The sequence below is a fragment of the Schistocerca piceifrons genome, chromosome 2 (assembly GCF_021461385.2).
Source record: "Schistocerca piceifrons isolate TAMUIC-IGC-003096 chromosome 2, iqSchPice1.1, whole genome shotgun sequence".
In the NCBI taxonomy this organism is placed as follows: Eukaryota; Metazoa; Arthropoda; class Insecta; order Orthoptera; family Acrididae; genus Schistocerca; species Schistocerca piceifrons.
In genome coordinates this window covers 799,150,783-799,169,719 of record NC_060139.1, presented here as the reverse complement: position 1 = coordinate 799,169,719, position 18,937 = coordinate 799,150,783, and the positions used below count along the sequence as shown (strand labels likewise).

The following is an 18,937-nucleotide window of genomic DNA, read 5'->3' as shown; positions in this document are numbered from 1 at the left end:
TGGACAGTCTTAAATGTGTGACCATGCATTTTTGCTTCTTGCATGTTTTTGAATTTGCTTAATTGGATAATACATCTACGAACTTGATGAGGGTATCGTATCTTCCCGAAAAGTTTTTTTTTAATTAAATAAATCACGCATGTGGACAACTGGCACGTGATAATCTCCGCACTTATCTCTTGATACATTTGCACTGTGGCTGGAGAGTTGATTATGACCACCGGCCACCAAGAGACGAAAAGCCGCATGGGATGTTGAGAGCACGTGACGCAGTTATGAAAGTACCGGGTGGTTATAATTGAAATGCAGCTACTCACAGAGGTACGGTGTAGGCTGTAATTATCGTATGGCAGCGAAACTTGGTAGATATCCTAATGCGTTAAAGCGGCTCCGGTTTACGTTGCAAAAAATTAGTAGCCATTTTGACCAGAAGGTGCAAATCTGACGCTGTGAATCAAAGAAATACGTATATAAATGTTCCCACGTGTAATGGATTAGAAACTAGACGTGAGCAGAAAACATCAAACAAGTGAAAATGGCACAGTGTTCATTTTATCATTAACCGCAGCTTACACGGTTTTTTCTATATGACCAACGGAGATGTCGACAAGATGCTGTACAGCGCCAGATCTGCACCTGGTGGCCAAAGTTGGAACTAATTTTTTCCCGGCGTAAATCGTTTGCGCATTAACGCATTAGAGTGTCTAACACGTTTCGCTGCCGTACCATAATTCTAGCCCATGGTGGACCTCCGTGAGTAGCTGCACTTTAATTACGAGAGGCGTTCAATAAATAATGCCGATTTCGGTCGAAAATATGAGGCATTTATTGTGGGACATCATGAAATATTCCCGCTTCAGTACCTGTGGTTTCTTGAAGGTCCGATAGGTGGCGACGTTATACGTAGTCTTCCAAATAACGTCTGCAACGGAGGTGCGCTCCAAGCAGAGATCTGTCATTGAGCTTCTTTTAGAATAAAACGAGCGCATCGGAGACATCCATTGGCCTATAGAGATTTAGCAGTGGACAAAAGCTCGGCGAGTCATTTGGGCGAGCCGTCTGTCATCATCGCAACAAGATATCCCGCATGCCGGCCGGCCGGCCGCACACAGCTGTGACGCCTCCAAAGTTGGAACGTGCGGACACTCTCATTCGAGGCGATCAACTGATCTGAGTCAGACACCTCAACGACAACGCAAGACCTCACAAAAGTACGCGAACCCGAGAGGAGCTCACGAAACTTCATTAGACTGTTCTTCCATATCTTCTCTACAGCCCGCATCTCGCACCTTCCGACTTCCATGAGTTTGATCCAGTGGAGCATGCCGGGAAGCAGTATGTGGATGATGGGGAGGTTATTAGTGCAGCAAGTCGTTGGCTTCGACGTCGACCAGTAGAGTGGTTCCATGCGGACATATAGGCCTTCCCAGTAAGGTGGCTCAAGGCCGTCGCATTAAACCCAACCCAGGTTATGTTGGGAAATAGGGTTTTGTAGCTAAACGAGTAGGGAATAATGTTGTCTACAGTAATCCTAAATAAAACCAACGTACTTTCTAAAAAAAAAGTGTTGCATTTCTTGCTAAGCCCCCCGTTTAAACACCAAGTATTTAAGTGGAGCAAAAATGAATGGAGAAACATTATAGTGACGATAGGGGCCGCAAATGGTAAACCCACTGACACAAGAGACTTACATAGAGGACAGATTGTTACGGCCCCCACAGGGGATCGACAGCCTCGGAAGCTGCGAAACTGGACAGCGTGCTACTGATGTGAGCATCGTTTACGTATCATCACAGAACGTAAACCGATGCTGGTATCTTGGCCATCAAATTCGCCTGATGTGAACCGGATGGCGCTGCATTTTGAACCGTACAGAGCGCCACCTCCATACCCACAAGCTACCGGCCCATAACTTAAGAAAAATTTGTGGCCTGTGCGTAGACTGCTGGTGCCACTTACCTCTGGAAAACTACCAATGGCGTATCGAATACATGCCACGCAGGATCTCTGCTGTATTGCGCTCTAAAGGTGGGGTAACACCGCATTAGGCAGGTGACCGTAAATGTTTATTTCATCAGTGTACACACAATATAACAGCTGACAACGGATAACAATAACATGCCATGATATCGGAGAAAAACATACAAATCTTTTGGATTATTGAGGGGAAAAAGGCAAGGAATGGCACAAATTAGCAATTTGTTCTTAAACTAAATTACTATACAGCTGAATTTCATCCATTGCTAAATGACAGTTAGGTCGAAGCAGTAATTTCACAATTCAAGATAACATTGCAGCTCAACTACATTTATAATGTTAATCGACTTAAACATCTAATCATATTAATACACGCTTTCGAGGATCAAGTTCGCATATTGAGATACACATAATCACAATCTTACCCTTGTGATGTCGTGCGTATGAAGATACAAAGCGTCAGTTGTAATTCGATCTAATTTGAAGATGATGAACTTTATAAGAGCAGTCGAGCATAAATATTCTTATAAACTGTTACACATGCGTCTTGCTCCTCTATGCCTTCGACAAGCTAAAGATTAAACTATACTTACATATAGCTTCATCGTAAGATGTCTGTGTGGCAGAACAGAAGCTTTCTGTATGGAAAAATTGTATGTGTAAGTTACGGTCTTTTAAATCTCTTAATCGCCATTCTGGAAGTTACGAGTACAGCAGTGATAATGGTGGGAAAACGGTGTTTCAGACTGTTTAGTGCGATTTTCTGTGTGGTATATGGGCCACTTGGAAGGAATTACTGATTTATACGACCTTGTCATGTCTCACGAACGTTTCTGGCGCCTTATTCTATGGAACCTATGAATATGGTTGAGGGGGCCTCCGTGATGGGAGCGCATACTTGTGGTTTCCATTAGGTTAGCTAGTAGTTAGTTAGTTTCATGTTTCGTGGATCATTTGCACGATAAATCATAATGACGTGGAACAAATCATTTTTTATTCAAATAACAAATTAATTTTTAAATATGGCTACATGCTGGCATTTTAAAAATGTTTTAATTTTGTAACATGCATATATTAGTCAGTAATTCGTACCCGTATATTTTATACATTGCAATAATAGTAATACAAAATAGGAATTGGGAAGAAGAACATTTTTCGGTATGTTTTCAGATTTTATTTCGTTATCTGTCGTATTTTATACCACTAGGTAAGTGATCAAAAATTTTGATTGCAGCATTGCGAACCCCGTTGTGTGTTAAGGAAAAGCTTAACGTGGAGTAATGAATGTCACTTTTTTTTTCTTCTGTTGTTGTACTTTACACATCATTGTTCTTTTTGAATTCCAATGCATTATTTACATTTAACTTCACGAAGGAATAAACATACTGTGTGCAGTAGTCGAAATTTCTGGCTCTTTAACTGGATGCTTGCACTATGTTCGTGGGTGATTACCACGTATTATTCTCACAGCACGTTTCTGAGCAATAAAGACTTTCTTTCTTAAATACGAGTTACCCCAGAACACTATTCCGTTCTCCAAGACTTGCAACGATTCTAACTGCAGACGAAGCAGAACTATGTTCTTTTAGGAGTTCCAAAATGTGCTTTTCTTACTTTCTGATCAATATGGACTTCTAAAAATTCTGAAATTTCCACCTTATTTATTATTTCTGCATCATGTATTACACTTATCACTGGTGTATTACTTCTAGATGTGCAGAACTGAATATTTTGTGTATTTTGAAAACTGAGAGTCAAGCCATTTGCAGAAAACCAGTCAATTATAGTTCTAAGAAATTTGTTTACTGTTTCTTCTGTTGCTGCATGTATGCCTGGAGTCATTAAAATAGTAGTACAATCAGCTAAAACAATTAATTATACTTCCTCTATATTAGGTGGAACGTCGCTTACATACATTAGGATCAGTTGCGACCTAAGATTGAGTTTTGAGGAACTCCATGCGTCACTGCTCCGCAATCAGAAGAATCTCCCCTGATTATACCGTCTCAGTTGTTATGTACAACTTTCGGCATTCTTTTGGTTAGATAAAACATTAGCCGCTGCTTGGCTATACCATCTGTTCCACTGAATCTGTAAAAGCTCAATTTGTCTAGAACAATATTGTGCTTCACACAGTCCAATGCCTTAGACAGGTAACAGAAAAAACCAGCTGGAGCTATTTTGTTATTTAATCCCTGCAGAACGTTTGTGAGGGAACGCGTAAATAGCAGTTTCGGTTAAACATTTCTTCTGAAATCCAAACTATGATTTACTGAGCATGCTATCGAGGATACTGTTATAGAATATATCGCGTTCTCAAAAAATTTGGAAAATTACGACAATAGTGAAACAGGTCGGTAATTATTGACATCTCTCCCATCATCTTTCTTATAGAGGATTTAACAATGGCGCATTTCAATGTGTCTGGAACCATGCCTTGATTTAGCGATGCACTACGTATTCCAGATAACACAGGGCTTATTATAAGGGGACAAGTCTTTTGCACTCTATCGCCATCAAATCCAGGTGGGATTTCGTATTTGAGATAATATTTAATATTCTTAATTCCAGAATGAGAAGTCTGTGATGCATGCATATGACTGAATTTTATGAGAGTTGCTTTTTTAACATAGTGATCTGATTATTCACTTGAACTGTTCGTTCCTACATTTTCAACTACATTTATGAGATGATTACTAAATGTACCTGCTACCTACTTCTGGTCATTTGTAGCCCTTCCATTTAATTCAATAGTAATATTATCGTGTTCTGCGGTCTGTTATCTTGCCTCTCTTTTCATTACGTGACATATAACCTTGAGTCTGTTGTCGGAATTACTAATTTCTGACATAACATGCATGTTCCTTGATAGGTGTTATCAACTGCATTCATCTTATTGAGGATTTAGGTTGTAGATTAAACCACTGATGTATGAATTACTTCTAGACTAAGGATCCCCAGTTGATGCCTGTGTGTGTGTGTGTGTGTGTGTGTGTGTGTGTGTGTGTGTGTACACAGTTAGGAGCTGGAGAGGGCAAGGTGATGTCACCAGTTACTATTCCAAAATGTTTCCGCCTTAAGTGAGGTGGAGAGATGTGACGTATTGAGGATTGAGTGACCTGTATTGAGTCACATCCCTCCACTTCACTTAAGGTGGAAACAAGCTCTACTGAGGGAGGCCAAGAAAATCTCTGCATCACCCTCTCTACCACTGCACTAGGAATTCTGTCATCCGCCACAGCAACGATTGCGATCAAGAAGACCAGCAAGTATTACTGCAGGACAACTCATCGCGGATGGTTTTGATCTAAATGAAAGCTGGAAGCATGAATGGTCAACAAAAACATTGGAAACAAAAGCCCATCACCTTGATTCCACAAAGAAGCTAAAAGGTTTTGACCTACCGAGGAACTTCCGGTGTCACCTCAACAGGTTAAGGACTGGACATGGTTATTGTAACTGCTTCAGGTACAAATTGGACTGGATCAGTTCACCAATGTGTGAATGTAATCAAGAAGAGCAGACAATTGAACATCTAGTCCAATGCTGTCCACTTCATTCATATCCTGGGATTCCCGACAAATTGTTGACTCTCACACCCGGCTTAATTAATTGGTTGAGAAACACGTACTTTAATGTTTAATCTTATCTTATATCATATGTATATTGTGTAAAATCACTTGTCTTATATCAACTGTATATTGTATAAAATTACCACACGATTTAATAATTTCCAAAATATGGAGCTAATTCGACTTTGTCGAGGTTTTCAAAATAAAGTAATTGATTGAGTGATATTTAAGCTTACTGTATCCATATGTGTTTTCATGTTCGTAACTGGCGCATTTTGTTCCAGGTCAACCTGCACAGTAGTTTTTTAGATAAATCTTCCTGCGAATCGCAAAGCCAAGACGTCGAAATCCTGCTCAGAAAATCGAAAACGTTAATTGATCGGTGAGTAACTTAAACATTATCATTAAATTCAATATCTGTCAATATAAACAGACGTTTCCATTTATAAGTTCTTTATTATTAACCATACCCTCAATTATTTTTTGAGAATTAATTATCTTTGTGTCTGACCACTATTTGTCTATGGTTTTTCAGTTAGTGTAGGTGCAAATAAAGCTTGTGTCAAACAAGCGCGCTTCAAAGATAATGGCTGGTCGCATATAAAAAGCGGTTGGAAATATCGATTGGTTCACGCACGTGCAAGATTCTGATTAGTCTGCTGCAAATGAAACGTTCTTAGTTTGTCATTGTCTGCTTTCGCAACACGGTGTGTAATAATGTGTGCCATAATAATAAATTCAGTAGATTGCGATTTTAGATTAGTGGTTAATTTTTTATAGAAAATCATGATTTACAAGAACGTTATCTCAAAAATTCTAAAAATATCAGTGAAAGATTCCTTGTTGTGAAGCAGTCTCCCACGTAAACACACAATCAACGAGAAATTCAGTTAACGAACATTTCAAATGGCTTGCCATGATATCATGGCTTTATTTTCCTTCAATAATCGGTAGCATTATCTTCTCATGCGTTCATATGCACACTCTCCAATCCGTTTTCACAGTTTGTAGATTTTATTATTATTGCACTCATTAAAACTTGCAAGGGCAGACAATGGCTGGTAGATTATGGTTCAATATCTCGTAGCCAGGATAAAGAATAGAAATTGGCCGTGTAATTTTCAAATAAATCAGCCCAACTTTAGTTTTCTTAACGATTTAGGCAAACTGTCGATAATGATGAGAGGGGGTTGCAACAGAGCTCCATTAGATTGACTGTCCTGCAGAATCTTATAATTGTCACTTCCCTCATCGAAGGAAACAAGTGAACTAAAAGACAATATTTATGTTACATTCAGCTCTACCCAGTTAACGATAAACCAGTTAACACCACGAAAAAGCATAAAACTATGTCACTTGCTGAAAGAGAAGCAAGTAACTGAAAATATCTGGTTGGCTACTTGTGTCAAAAAATAATGCACTCATTTTGTAGTCAGAGAATATCAGGAATTCGGAAATAAGCAGAGAAAATGCAGTAATAATGATTTGAAAAGTATCGTTAGTAGTGCAACGCAGATTTCACTGAAAAGTGAAAAAGTTATAAGCTATTAAATACAAAAGATTTTACCTAGAACGGATACTTTCATTTCATTAACAGGCAATGCTGCAACGGTCGCGTACATGTTTTCATTCGTTATTTGAATAGATTCGCAGGAAAATAATGTAGAATTTTTATTAAATTCTCTGTAAATTCCCGCGGTGTATATTTTACTAGATAAAAGTGCAGACCTATACAACTGTGAATAGTACTGCGCCACTACACAAACTGCTGAGACACTTGCCGATGAAAAATTTAATAATGTAGAAATAATTATTAAATTATCCATATATCTCCGACTACGTGTGTGAAAACTCCCGGATGCCTTTTCTAGTGTATTAGGAACCATGGGATTAAGCTTTGTTTTTGTTACTGTGTTATCACTTTGATACTGACATAAATATTCTGTTTCTCAGTTAATTAATATGCTCATACAGTTTGACACAACCGTGAATCGTGATGTTACAGAAAGAGGTCCGATTCTAGATTAGTTCGGTATCATCGACAATGTTTGCCCGGTTCAAGGAAACAAAGGGATCACAAGCACAAATGCCATGACAATATCTGCGCTGCATCAAATTATTAATTAGAAAGCTTGGAAAGAACTTTCGCATGGCCCTTCCCTCATTGTATTATTTAAGTCAACAACATAGTCAGACATTTTCCCTAGGTTGAGGGATGGATAGGAGGTCGGGAGAGCTCATCAGTCTCCTCCCTGGTTGGACGTGGCCCGCCATGAATTCCTCTGTCTTGCCTACCTCTTAATCTCAGAGTATAATGTGTACTCATTATACTGTTCATCGTTTCAACATGTATAATTCTCTTTCACTGGCACTGAGGATAGCGAAGTCACCAGCAAAACTTTGAAATCTTTTCTCTCTTAATTTAAATCCACTCTTCGACCTTCATTTCATTTCTCTTATTGTTTCTTCGATGTGTAGGTCGAACAATAGGACGAAAGACTGTATCACTATCTTACAAAGCTTTTAAACTGAGCACTTTGTTCTTAGTTTTCCATTCTTATTGTACTCTCTTGGTTCTTATGTACGAGGGCTATCCACAAACTACATTACGTTTTGGAATTAAAAATAAATAACGTATTGGAATTTTTTTTTATTATATACAGATGAAAGCCACACTTAAAGACTATTTTTCTACATAGCTGCCATTTAAATTAAGGCATTTATCGTAGCGATGGACGAGCTTGGAAATTCCATCGTCGTATAATTCGGCCGCCTGCGCCTTCAACCACGTGGTTACCTCTTTTGGGACAGAAAAGGTGTGACTTTTGTGGATTTCCTGGAAAGAGGCACTACAATAAACTCTCAAAGGTATTGCCAAACTCTGCACAACCGCAGAAGAGCAATACAAAACAAGCGCAGGGGAAAGTTGGGCTCAAAGATCTTGCTGACTCACGACAACGCCCGGGCCCACACGGCAAATGCCGCTCGTGAAGTTCTCGAATCTTTTAAGTGGGAGTTGTTTCCTCATCCGCCGTACAGTCCCGACCTGGCACCGAGCGACTGCCACTTACTCCCAGCAATGAAGAAGTGGTTGGCTATGCAGCGTTTTGATGACGACGCACAGCTTCAAGAAGGGGTAACCACGTGGTTGAAGGCGCAGGCGGCCGAATTTTACGACGAAGGAATTTCCAAGCTCGTTCATCGCTACGATAAGTGCCTTAATTTAAATGGCAACTATCTAGAAAAGTAGTATTTAAGTGTGGCTTTCATCTGTATATAATAAAAAAAATTTCCAATACTTTATTTATTTTTAATTCCAAAACGTAACGTACTTTATGGATAGCCCTCGTATATTGAACACTATCTGTCTTTCCCTATATCTTACTCCCATGTTCCTCCAAATTTCTAAAATCTTGCATTATTTTCAAGGTCGACTATTACTACTAATAGGTCTACATTTTTCCTGTCTTGCTATTACGTTGCCCAAACTGTCAAATAACTTGTATGTGATTTTCAACCTGCAGCGCTGATTTCGGATATCCTGACAGATAAAAATTATACGCCGGGCCGAGACTCGACCTCGGTTCGTTTGCAAGTGCTCTATGGACTGAGCTACCCAAGAACGATTGACGACCCTTCCTCACAAACTGACTTCCGCCAGTATATACTGGTTCTTTGTAGACGTACATTTCCGGAAATTTTCCCTAAATTGGGGCCTTTACTTGACGCTATACCGGTATGCAAAACTTAAGGACGAAAGATAATTTCGAAAGGTATGTCACTGCTGCGAGCTCTTGTTAATCTGCGCTACAGTGAAACACGTGTCTTCTATCGCAGGACCTTTTATCTATAACGAAAGACCTACAGAAATCAGCAAACAAATGACACAGTCCTATATTATATTACATGGATATAGCATGCAGTAAACATCTGTCAGTATCGACAATGTGAATCTTATTCACAGTTCTGGACAAGTTCAGCGCATACATTAGTTCTAACGGAACTATGAAATGGTTTCAAAAAAATGGTTCAAACGGCTCTAAGCACTATGGGACTTAACATCTGAGGTCATCACTCCCCTCGACTTAGAACTACTTAAACCGAACTGACGTAAGGACACCACACACATCCATGCCCATAGGCAGGATTGGAACCTGCGAGCGTAGCAGAAGCGCGGTTCCGCACTGAAGCGCCCAGAACCGCTCAGCCAAGGCGGCCGGCTGAAATGGTTTCACATTATAGTCTTATCTTTGTACTTACCAGTATAATAGTACACATGCCTAATATCGTGTAGGGCCCCTACCAGGACGCACATGTGCCGCAACATGACGTGGCAAGGACTCGACTGATGTACGAAGTAGTGCTGGAAGGAATTGACACCTGAATCCAGCAGGTCTGTCCATAAATCCGGAAGAGTACGAAAGGGTGGAGATCTCTTCTGAACAGCACGTTGCGAGGCATCCCAGGTACGCTCAATCACGTTCATGGCTGAGGAGTTTGGCGGCCAGCGGAAGTATTTAAACTCAGAAGAGTGTTCCTGAAGCCACTCTGTAGCAATTCTGGACGTGTGGGGTGTTGCATTGTCCTGCTGGAATTGCCCAAGTCCGTCAGAATGCACAATGGACATGAACGGATACAGGTGATCAGACAGGATGCTTACACACGTGTCACCTGTCAGAGCCATATCTAGACGTATCAGGGGTCCCATATTACTCCAGATGCACACGCCCCACACCATGCCTTCATCAGCTTGAACAGTCCCCCGTACCCGTACACGTTCATCCGCTCCATGCAATTTAAAACGAGATCCGTCAGACCTGCAACATGTTTCCAGTCATCAACAATCCAATGTCGGTGTTGACGGGTCCAGGCGATGCGTAAAGCTTTTCTTCGTGCAGTCATCAAGGATACCCGATTAGGCTTTCGGCTCCGAAAGCCCATATCGATGATGTTTCGTTGTATGGTTCACACGTTGATACATGTTGATGGCCCAGCACTGAAATCTGCAGCAATTTGTGGAAGGGTTGCACATCTGTCACACTGAAAGATTCTCTTCAGTCGTCGTTGGTCCTAATCCTGAAGGATCTTTCTCCGGCCGCAGCGATGTCGGAGGTTTGATGTTTTACCGGATTCCTGATAGTCATCGTACAATCGTGAATTGCTTTTACGGGAAAATCCTCATTTCATCGCTCTTACGTTCAGAGTCATTTAAATCTTAAGAGTCTGCCATTGTAACTGCAGCTACCGATCTAACAACTGCGCCAGACACTTCTTGTCTTATATAGGCGTTGCCTTTTTACATATCTCTGTATTTGAATACTGACTATAGCAGTTCCTGTGGCACTTCAGTGTAATGGCAGCAGAACATTTTGTTTCGTTTAATATATTTTAGGTTAGCAATAAATATACTCAGATATGTGCTTTCATGTATACAATTGTTGTATTTCGTCGCAATGACCTGGCCACGCCACAACACTCCAGAACAAGTGAATAAAGTGACGAGGAACCGTCGTCTCGAAGCTCTCAAAGTGATTTGCCTTATCTGACCTGAAAATAATTTACTAATCCAAAATGTTGTTCTTTGCGAGCTCCTACTACGAACAGAGAAGGTTTTTGTTGGAAGAACTGACTTGGATAAGGAACGAAAATGTTTTGATTAAGTACTTCCTCGTTGGCATTGGGTTGCAATCCACGCTTGCTCTCATCTACTATCTGATGAAACCGATGCTTCAGTTAATTAAATTTACGAACGATACAAATTTGAAATAGTGCTATGTGATTTTAAATAACTTTATAATTATTATTTTCTTTGGAAATTTGCTAGCCGCGTGGGGTAGCCGAGCGGTTCGCGTGGCTCTCCCCGTCGTTGGCTCGAATCCTCCCTCGGGCATGGATGTGTGTGTGTTATCCTTAGCGTAAGTTAGTTTAAGTTAGATTAAGTGCTGTGTAAGTATAGGGACCGACGACCTCAGCAATTTGGTCCCATAGACGTTACCACAAATTTCCAAGAATTTATGAAAGTCCTACACAGTTCGCCTGGCTTATGTACAAAAACCTGCCGTTCTCAACACAGTGATAAATTGATAAATAAACGTTTTAATACTGAATGACACCTGCAAGATTTGTTTGGTGAATGAGGTACCAACCCAGTGCACCCGATCACGTGTTAAATTCAGTTCGTAAACAGAGCAAGATACTGCACACATTGATCGTAGCCGTTAGTGCCAGTCTGTAACACATGCGACAACAAGATGTAAGCAACCACACTGCTCCATTGCAAGAGAAAGTCGTAAAGAAAAAGGACACATTACTTTGTATTGCTCAGCAGACAAACAGAGAGGACCCTTATACGCTTGCTGTTTTCCGGTCCTCAATACGAACTGATTAATGCACTCACACTTACTCCTTCTCTCTCTCTCTCTCTCTCTCTCTCTCTCTCTCTCACACACACACACACACACACACACACACACACACACACTCTTTCTCCGTTTCAGCGCATCCTATTGTAGTGACACTTATTACCAGCTCTTCATTCCAGTCTCACGCCTTCTGTCGACAGCAGTGCCAAAACAGATTACGTACATCAAGCAACTGTCAGACCATCATGTTCCACTTCTTACTAGCGTCCTCTCCCTGGTTAGCACTGTTTGCTTGCTCGTATCCACAACAACAAACACACTCCAACTGCCACCTACTCGTTTCGATAACTAGCCTGCCCAAATTAGGCGACGATACCCTCGCAGTTCATTCTCTGGCAACGGGACGCACGAACTTCTTCTCACCGATATGATTCATACTGACAAGGTGCATAGGGAACGACTAAGACATAAAAAAAGTGTGTGAAATCTTATGGGACTTAACTGCTAAGGTCATCAGTCCCTAAGCTTACACACTACTTAACCTAAATTATCCTAAAGACAAACACACACACACACACCCATGCCCGAGGGAGGACTCGAACCTCCGCCGGAAACAGCCGTGCAGTCCACGACTGAGGCGCCTTAGACCGCTCGGCTAATCCCGCGCGGCGACTAAGACATCAGCATATGTAAACAGGAAGACGCAACTCTCAACCGTTTTCCAGAAAATCGAGCTTGAAAATTTTAGGCGTGCTTATGTACTTTGTAGGGTTGCTGTTATTCATGGAGTCCGCAGCCTAGCGAGTAAATGCTTAGTTTCCTAAAACAAGCGTCTGTGGGCTGAACCTCGCCGTTCGTATTTTTTTCCAACGTTATTCTAACAACAGATTCATTATGACTCTGCAAATTATCAATATTTAATGACTGACCTTATCTCTAACTTGAGAATTTTTTATTTAGGTTATCGGGAAAAAATAAAGGACTTACGAGAACTTGCAAAACAGTATATTTGGCGAAAACTATAGTATATAATCTGTGAAGTACTGCTCGAATCAGGATGATACTGATAGTAGAAACACGGAAAACAACAATAACTGCGAGATACGGCACCGTAATGAACTTCGAATTTTTCCACGGTCATGGTTTTCTCAATGTTCCTATGATAAAATTTAGTTTAAATTCAGAAACTGTTCTCGGTCGCCACCACTCATATCGAAGCATATCGTCCCGAGTATTGGCGCAGATAGCTCAAAAAAATAAAGCAGTACCACCAACGGGATTTGATCCAGCAATCCTGTGCCTGCGAAGCTAAGTACTTACTACAAAAAAAACTGCAGGTTGAGACAGTAACTTGGAAATAAAAAAGAGAGTATTAGCTGCTAGAGTCTTTGAGAGGAGGCAAACGAATGCTAGTGCGTATGGGTGCGAAGTAGGCAGGGGTCGCAATTCATGGCCTGCAGTCACCTATGGTGACAGCTGTGTCAAAGTAGGAAATGTATAGAATTTTATGTTTTAGTGTTTATTTAATGTATTTATTACTATCTTCATTATTACATATGACGTTCATTTTAACTGAAGACATTGAAATATCACAAAAACTACACATCGCATCAAAAACAGTTATAGTTCCCATTTGTTTGTATCGGAGGGGGGCATACAGCGATACAAGACTCGAACCGCCACCCCACCCACTGTGTGGGTGGCGGGAGTGGGGGGGGGGCAAATTTGAAATTTTCAGTGGGAACCCCCGTTTCTTATTACAGATTACGATTCTACGGCAAGATCTACATGCGTTTCGTCTGAAGCATGTTCTTCGTTTCGCCACAGATGGCGCTGTAATCGTAGGAAAAGAGATGAGTACACAATCGTAATTTACGACATGCTTCTAAAAGTCCCTTGAATATCCAATCGCACGTGGGGCCGCACATTCACGCAGCGAGAGTAGGACAGGTCAGTATTTCGTAACTTCTAATTGGAAACCCCTATCGCAACGCTGTTTTCCGTCGACATATCGAACACGGGACTATTCGACGCGCCACCGTGACCGTGTGGCGAACTACGACGTATCATAACAGGCAGTCCACTGCGACCGGAGTTCATGTATCGTGCACACGTAGAACAAATAGCGGCTCTAAGCGTTACGATACTTGCGCAGTGTTTATGCCCTGCATATCTGTCTATCATTTGCAGAACAGACGAGCAAGTGAACGATGAAAGTTACAAACACAGAAGAAAAAATTTAAATGATTCTGATTTACAGAGAACGTGGAGAAATGTTGACACTGTTATTGCCTTGTATGCCAAGCATTTTCGGGAGGAAGCTAGTTCTGGCTCGTTCTATTACAGTGTTCTGAACGCTTTTATGTCTGATGGCAGCGTACATATCGGCAAAAGCAGACGAACTAAACGCGTCGACGGAGAAGCTAATGAAATAGCTGTACTAGTGGCAGCGCAGCACAACCCATGGATAAGCGCCAGCTATTACACCGCAGTTCCAGTATGTCCTTAGGTAATATTCTCAAAAAAAATGGTTCAAATGGCTCTGAGCACTATAGGACTTAACTTCTAAGGTCATCAGTCCCCTAGAACTTAGAACTACTTAAACCTAACTAACCTAAGGACATCACACACATCCATGCCCGAGGCAGGATTCGAACCTCCGACCGTAGCGGTCGCGCGGTTGACTGTAGCGCCTAGAGCCGCTCGGCCACCCCGGCCGGCGGTAGTATTCTCAAAGTATCAGCAAAAGGTGAATCACGATACTGCTAGTACATCAGGGGTGTTTGATACGGACCATTTAAACATCAACGCAGACAAGCATTACCCCGTGCGCAGAACACAGGAACGCGTCCGCACTGCGGTCCTGCCTGTTGTGTCTAGACAAGACAGCCTAGACACAATGAGAGGAAGCCGAAAGGCACACGCTTAAACTCACGCAGGCTGGCGTGAGGTCTGAAACAGGATACGTAATGAATGCTATAAAGAAAAGTGCGCAGCTTCTGGAATACTTAACTTTAATCCACATTTGTAGAACATCGCTCTTGATGATACATGCTTCACACTATTAATTATTAAAGCTATGGCGCCTTGCTAGGTCGTAGCAAATGTAGCTGAAGGCTATGCTAACTATCGTCTCGGCAAATGAGAGCGTATTTGTCAGTGAACCGTTCCTTGCAAAGTCGGCTGTACAACTGGGGCGAGTGCCAGGACGTCTCTCTAGACCTGCCGTGTGGTGGCTCTCGGTCTGCTATCACTAACAGTGGCGACACGCGGGTCCGGCGTATACTAATGGACCGCGGCCGATTTAAAGGCTACCACCTAGCAAGTGTGGTGTCTGGCGGTGACACCACACTGCCGAAGGCAGATTGGGATGCTCGGTTGTGGACTCCTTGGATGCTACTTACCCTACAAAGTATATAAGTGCACCTAAAATTTTCAAACTCGATTTCCTGGGAAACAGAGAAGAGTTACGTCTTCCTGCTTACACATGTTGAAGTCTTAGTTGTACCCTACGCATCCAGTCAAGATTAATCAAATCTGTGAGGGAAGTTCATACGGACCACTTGTGAGCCAAACTCGCTCGAGAGACCGAAGACAAAGACCTAAGTGTAGCCAATGTAGCAGATAAATAGCGGAAATCGGTCACTGTTACCGCAATAAAAGCAAAAGTGTATGCCTGTAACCAAGATAGAAATAAATGGAAAATATTGAAGAGGACAGATTAAGGCCGACACCATTCATAGTCTGAAGAAAATTGGTAGGTGCCCAGTAGATACACTGTAAAGTTTTTAACTTCGCCATACGAATCAAACTCAGCAATGACGACCTATGGAAAGCCACTGCTTGTAGACACGCAGCCATGAGTAGTGTAGGCAAAAATATATATATATATAAACAAATAATTTCTTTCTGGCTGAAACGATATGATTGCGAAGACTTTTCCTAGCCTCAAACATCTATGACATTCGTATGAAGACTAAAGCGACGAATGAAAATTTGTGTCAAAGCAAGGATTCGAACATGGGACTCTTGCTTATTAGGTAAATGTGCTAATCACAACACCACGTTGGCCCAGAGCATTTCACAACTGCGGGTATTACTCTATCATGCCTCCCTCATGAACGGGAGTTTGGACTTAAGAGGGAGGCATGCAAGATAGGCAAAACAGCTGTGCAAAGTCAGTGTGCCAGGGCTGTGCAGTGGTTAGCGCATCTGCCTCGTAAGCAGGCGGCTGATGTTCGACTCTACAGGCGCCTTTCAGCACGCTAGCAGCAAGGACGTCTTGTCTACGTCCTCGCTGCGCAGCTCGCTAGCGGAGTTGTTTACGTGATTCTGCCGTCTTAGCGAGCAATATTTCCTTCGAAAGATAATGGCTTATGCCCACAGAAAATCGACACAGAAGATTAGCTTTTCACCTGAATATGCCCCTACCAAAAGCACTTGAAATCGAACATTTTATCAGAGATGAAGTCAAGATTGATTGCAACGATCTTGATGGCATCCATCTGTCTATAGTGAGCAGTGTGGTATACGTGAAACTGGTTAACGGAGACATATGTGACAAAAATTCTAAGTGCAATTCGAAGTTGTTGTAAGTTCCGTCAGTCTGATGGACACATCGGTGGCGCAACTGGGAACATGCGGGGCTTGGACTGCGGTCGATCCGTGTGTCTGAACTCCCTTTCGAGGTGCCTTCAGAGGTAGTGGTACCTCCATTCCGCCCATATGCAAAGATGATTAGTCATACAGCTGAAAAGTGGGTTCAGTTCACTACATACCCAGTTATCAATGGAGTACGACAGATCCGAATAGAGCTAACCAAACATGTGCAGTCCTACTTATATATTAGTGGCAGCGTTGCAATTATAATTTATGATGGCCAGCCGAAGACATGCTCGGAATGTGGCAAAGAAGGAAACCTCCGTTCCAGCTGTCTGCAAAGCAGAATCACACAGTTACCGCCTGGGGACCTGCAGGCCACGACTGCCCCGACGACGCTACCGCTGACGATTGTCGAAGTTCTACATAACGAACCCCGATCGCGGTCACCACTGATTCCTACTACTGACACATCGTCGTCTCCGTTAATGCCTCAGGATGTTCCGGACGGACCGACGCCCTTGCCTCCTCCTCCCGTCATGTGAGTGGTGAGCAATCTCTAGTGCAGAGGATGGCCATCGACTCCACGGTTGTGCTTGCCGATGCTTTTGTGCCATCCAGATCCCTAGGCGCCTTTGGACACTGATGATCACGTATGCAAGCAACGGTCACCGAAGAGACGTCGGAAACGGCGGTTCGCCCCGTCTGACACCTGCAGGACGCAGTCTCAAGATGATGGGGATTACAACTATAAAGATGTTTCCCCGATGGACGATTCCGTGGTGGAAATACCAGTCTGTCACCGTAGGAGGTGCAACCATCTTCGCATGCACCAGGCGCTGTACCGATGGACGTTGAACAGCAGCTGAGCCAGCACCACTCTTCCACCGCCGACGTGGCGCCTCCTTCAGACTCCACTGGACGCACACCATCCGCGCACCTTTGCGTGGTCTGACGATGTAGACGACGAAACATCCATCGTTTTGACAGCAGCGAATGCTGCTGCTCCAACATATGACTGCTAATAGACAATGTTATTGGATGGGGATGTGCAGCCTGCTGGTACAACATTCTGTGCGCTGCTGCTCTTCGTGTCTCCATGAGCGTCCCAGTAGTCCCAATTCCGCGACAAGCTTACTGGACTGGCTCCATCAATGTCAACACCATTGCCACCCCTGTTAAACTACAATTGCTCTGTGAAATATTGAGGGCGTCGGACCTCGATGTTGCCCTTCTGCAGGAAGTTCGCCTAGCGACTTTTCCTAATACCCATGGCTACGCCGTGTGCTGAGGGTGGCAGTGGGACAGCTATTCTTTTAAAGGAAGGCATTGAGGTAGACGACGTGATTTACCTACCATCGGCTAGGGGTCTTGCTGTGACTTTCCACGGTGTCCGAGTCATCAATGTTTCGCCCCCTCGGGCACGGCCAAGCGACGGGAACGGTCGCGATTCTATTCAGAACAGGTCGCACCTTTGTTTCTAGGCCACTACGACTATAATATTCTTGGCGGCGAGTTCAAGTGTGTTTTATCCCAGAAGGATCAACATCCCCATTTCACCACATGCCAGGAACTCAAGCTGCTCGTGCATGAACTGGACCTCACGGACACTTGGGACCGCGAGCATGGTGATTGACCTGGATATACATACGTCACCAGCTATTCAGCAAGTCGTCTTGACCGTGTCTATGTTTCCCAAGGAATCGTAACTGCCACGCTTGACGCTGAGTTATGGTCTACCGCCTTCTCAGACCGTACTGCCTACATTTGCTATGTTTCGCTCCAGAGGCAGAAGGAGTGGCGCGGTCGAGGCCTGTGGAAGCTGAACGTCGCCCATCCCAAGTATCTGGAATGTAGGCAGGTCGTAGAGACGACGTGGAACAACTGTGTGAGACGCCTTCCAGCGTATCCTTCAGCACAGCTGAGTGGTCAGCGCGACAGACTGCCAACCCTAAGGGCCCAGGTTCGATTCCCGGCTGGGTCGGAGATTTTCTCCACTCAGGGACTGGGTGTTGTGTTGTCCTAGTCATCATCATTTCATCCCCATCGACGCGCAAGTCGCCGAAGTGGCGTCAAATCGAAAGACTTGCACCAGACTAGCGGTCTACACGACGGGAGGCCCTCGTCACACGCCATTTATTATTAACACTCCGGTGGATCGACTGCACCAAACCTGCTTTGCATCGTTCCATGATGAATTACGGTCGCGACCATATGCCGTGGCAATGACGTACCATGGCATACTATTTCACAACTCTCCGGGAACTCTCAAACCATGCCACCTCTGTTCAGTGACAGGTTGAAATTCGACAGATTAAGGCGAAGATAATTTCTCTTATGCGTCACTGCCTTGAAGGCACAATAGCACGCACAAGATGTCACGATTGTGTACTAGGAGAATCCCCATCCACGCATCATATTATCCGA

General features: G+C 43.0%; 1 protein-coding gene across 1 annotated transcript in view; it reads left to right on the top strand.

Annotated features, from left to right (window-relative positions):
• Nucleotides 1–18,937, top strand: part of LOC124775865 — a 748,131-nt gene that overhangs the window by 364,394 nt on the left and 364,800 nt on the right. Inside the window, exon 4 of the mRNA XM_047250699.1 lies at nt 5,834–5,931. Coding sequence (XP_047106655.1) covers nt 5,834–5,931 — 98 coding nt within the window. The remainder of the gene's footprint in view (nt 1–5,833; nt 5,932–18,937) is intronic.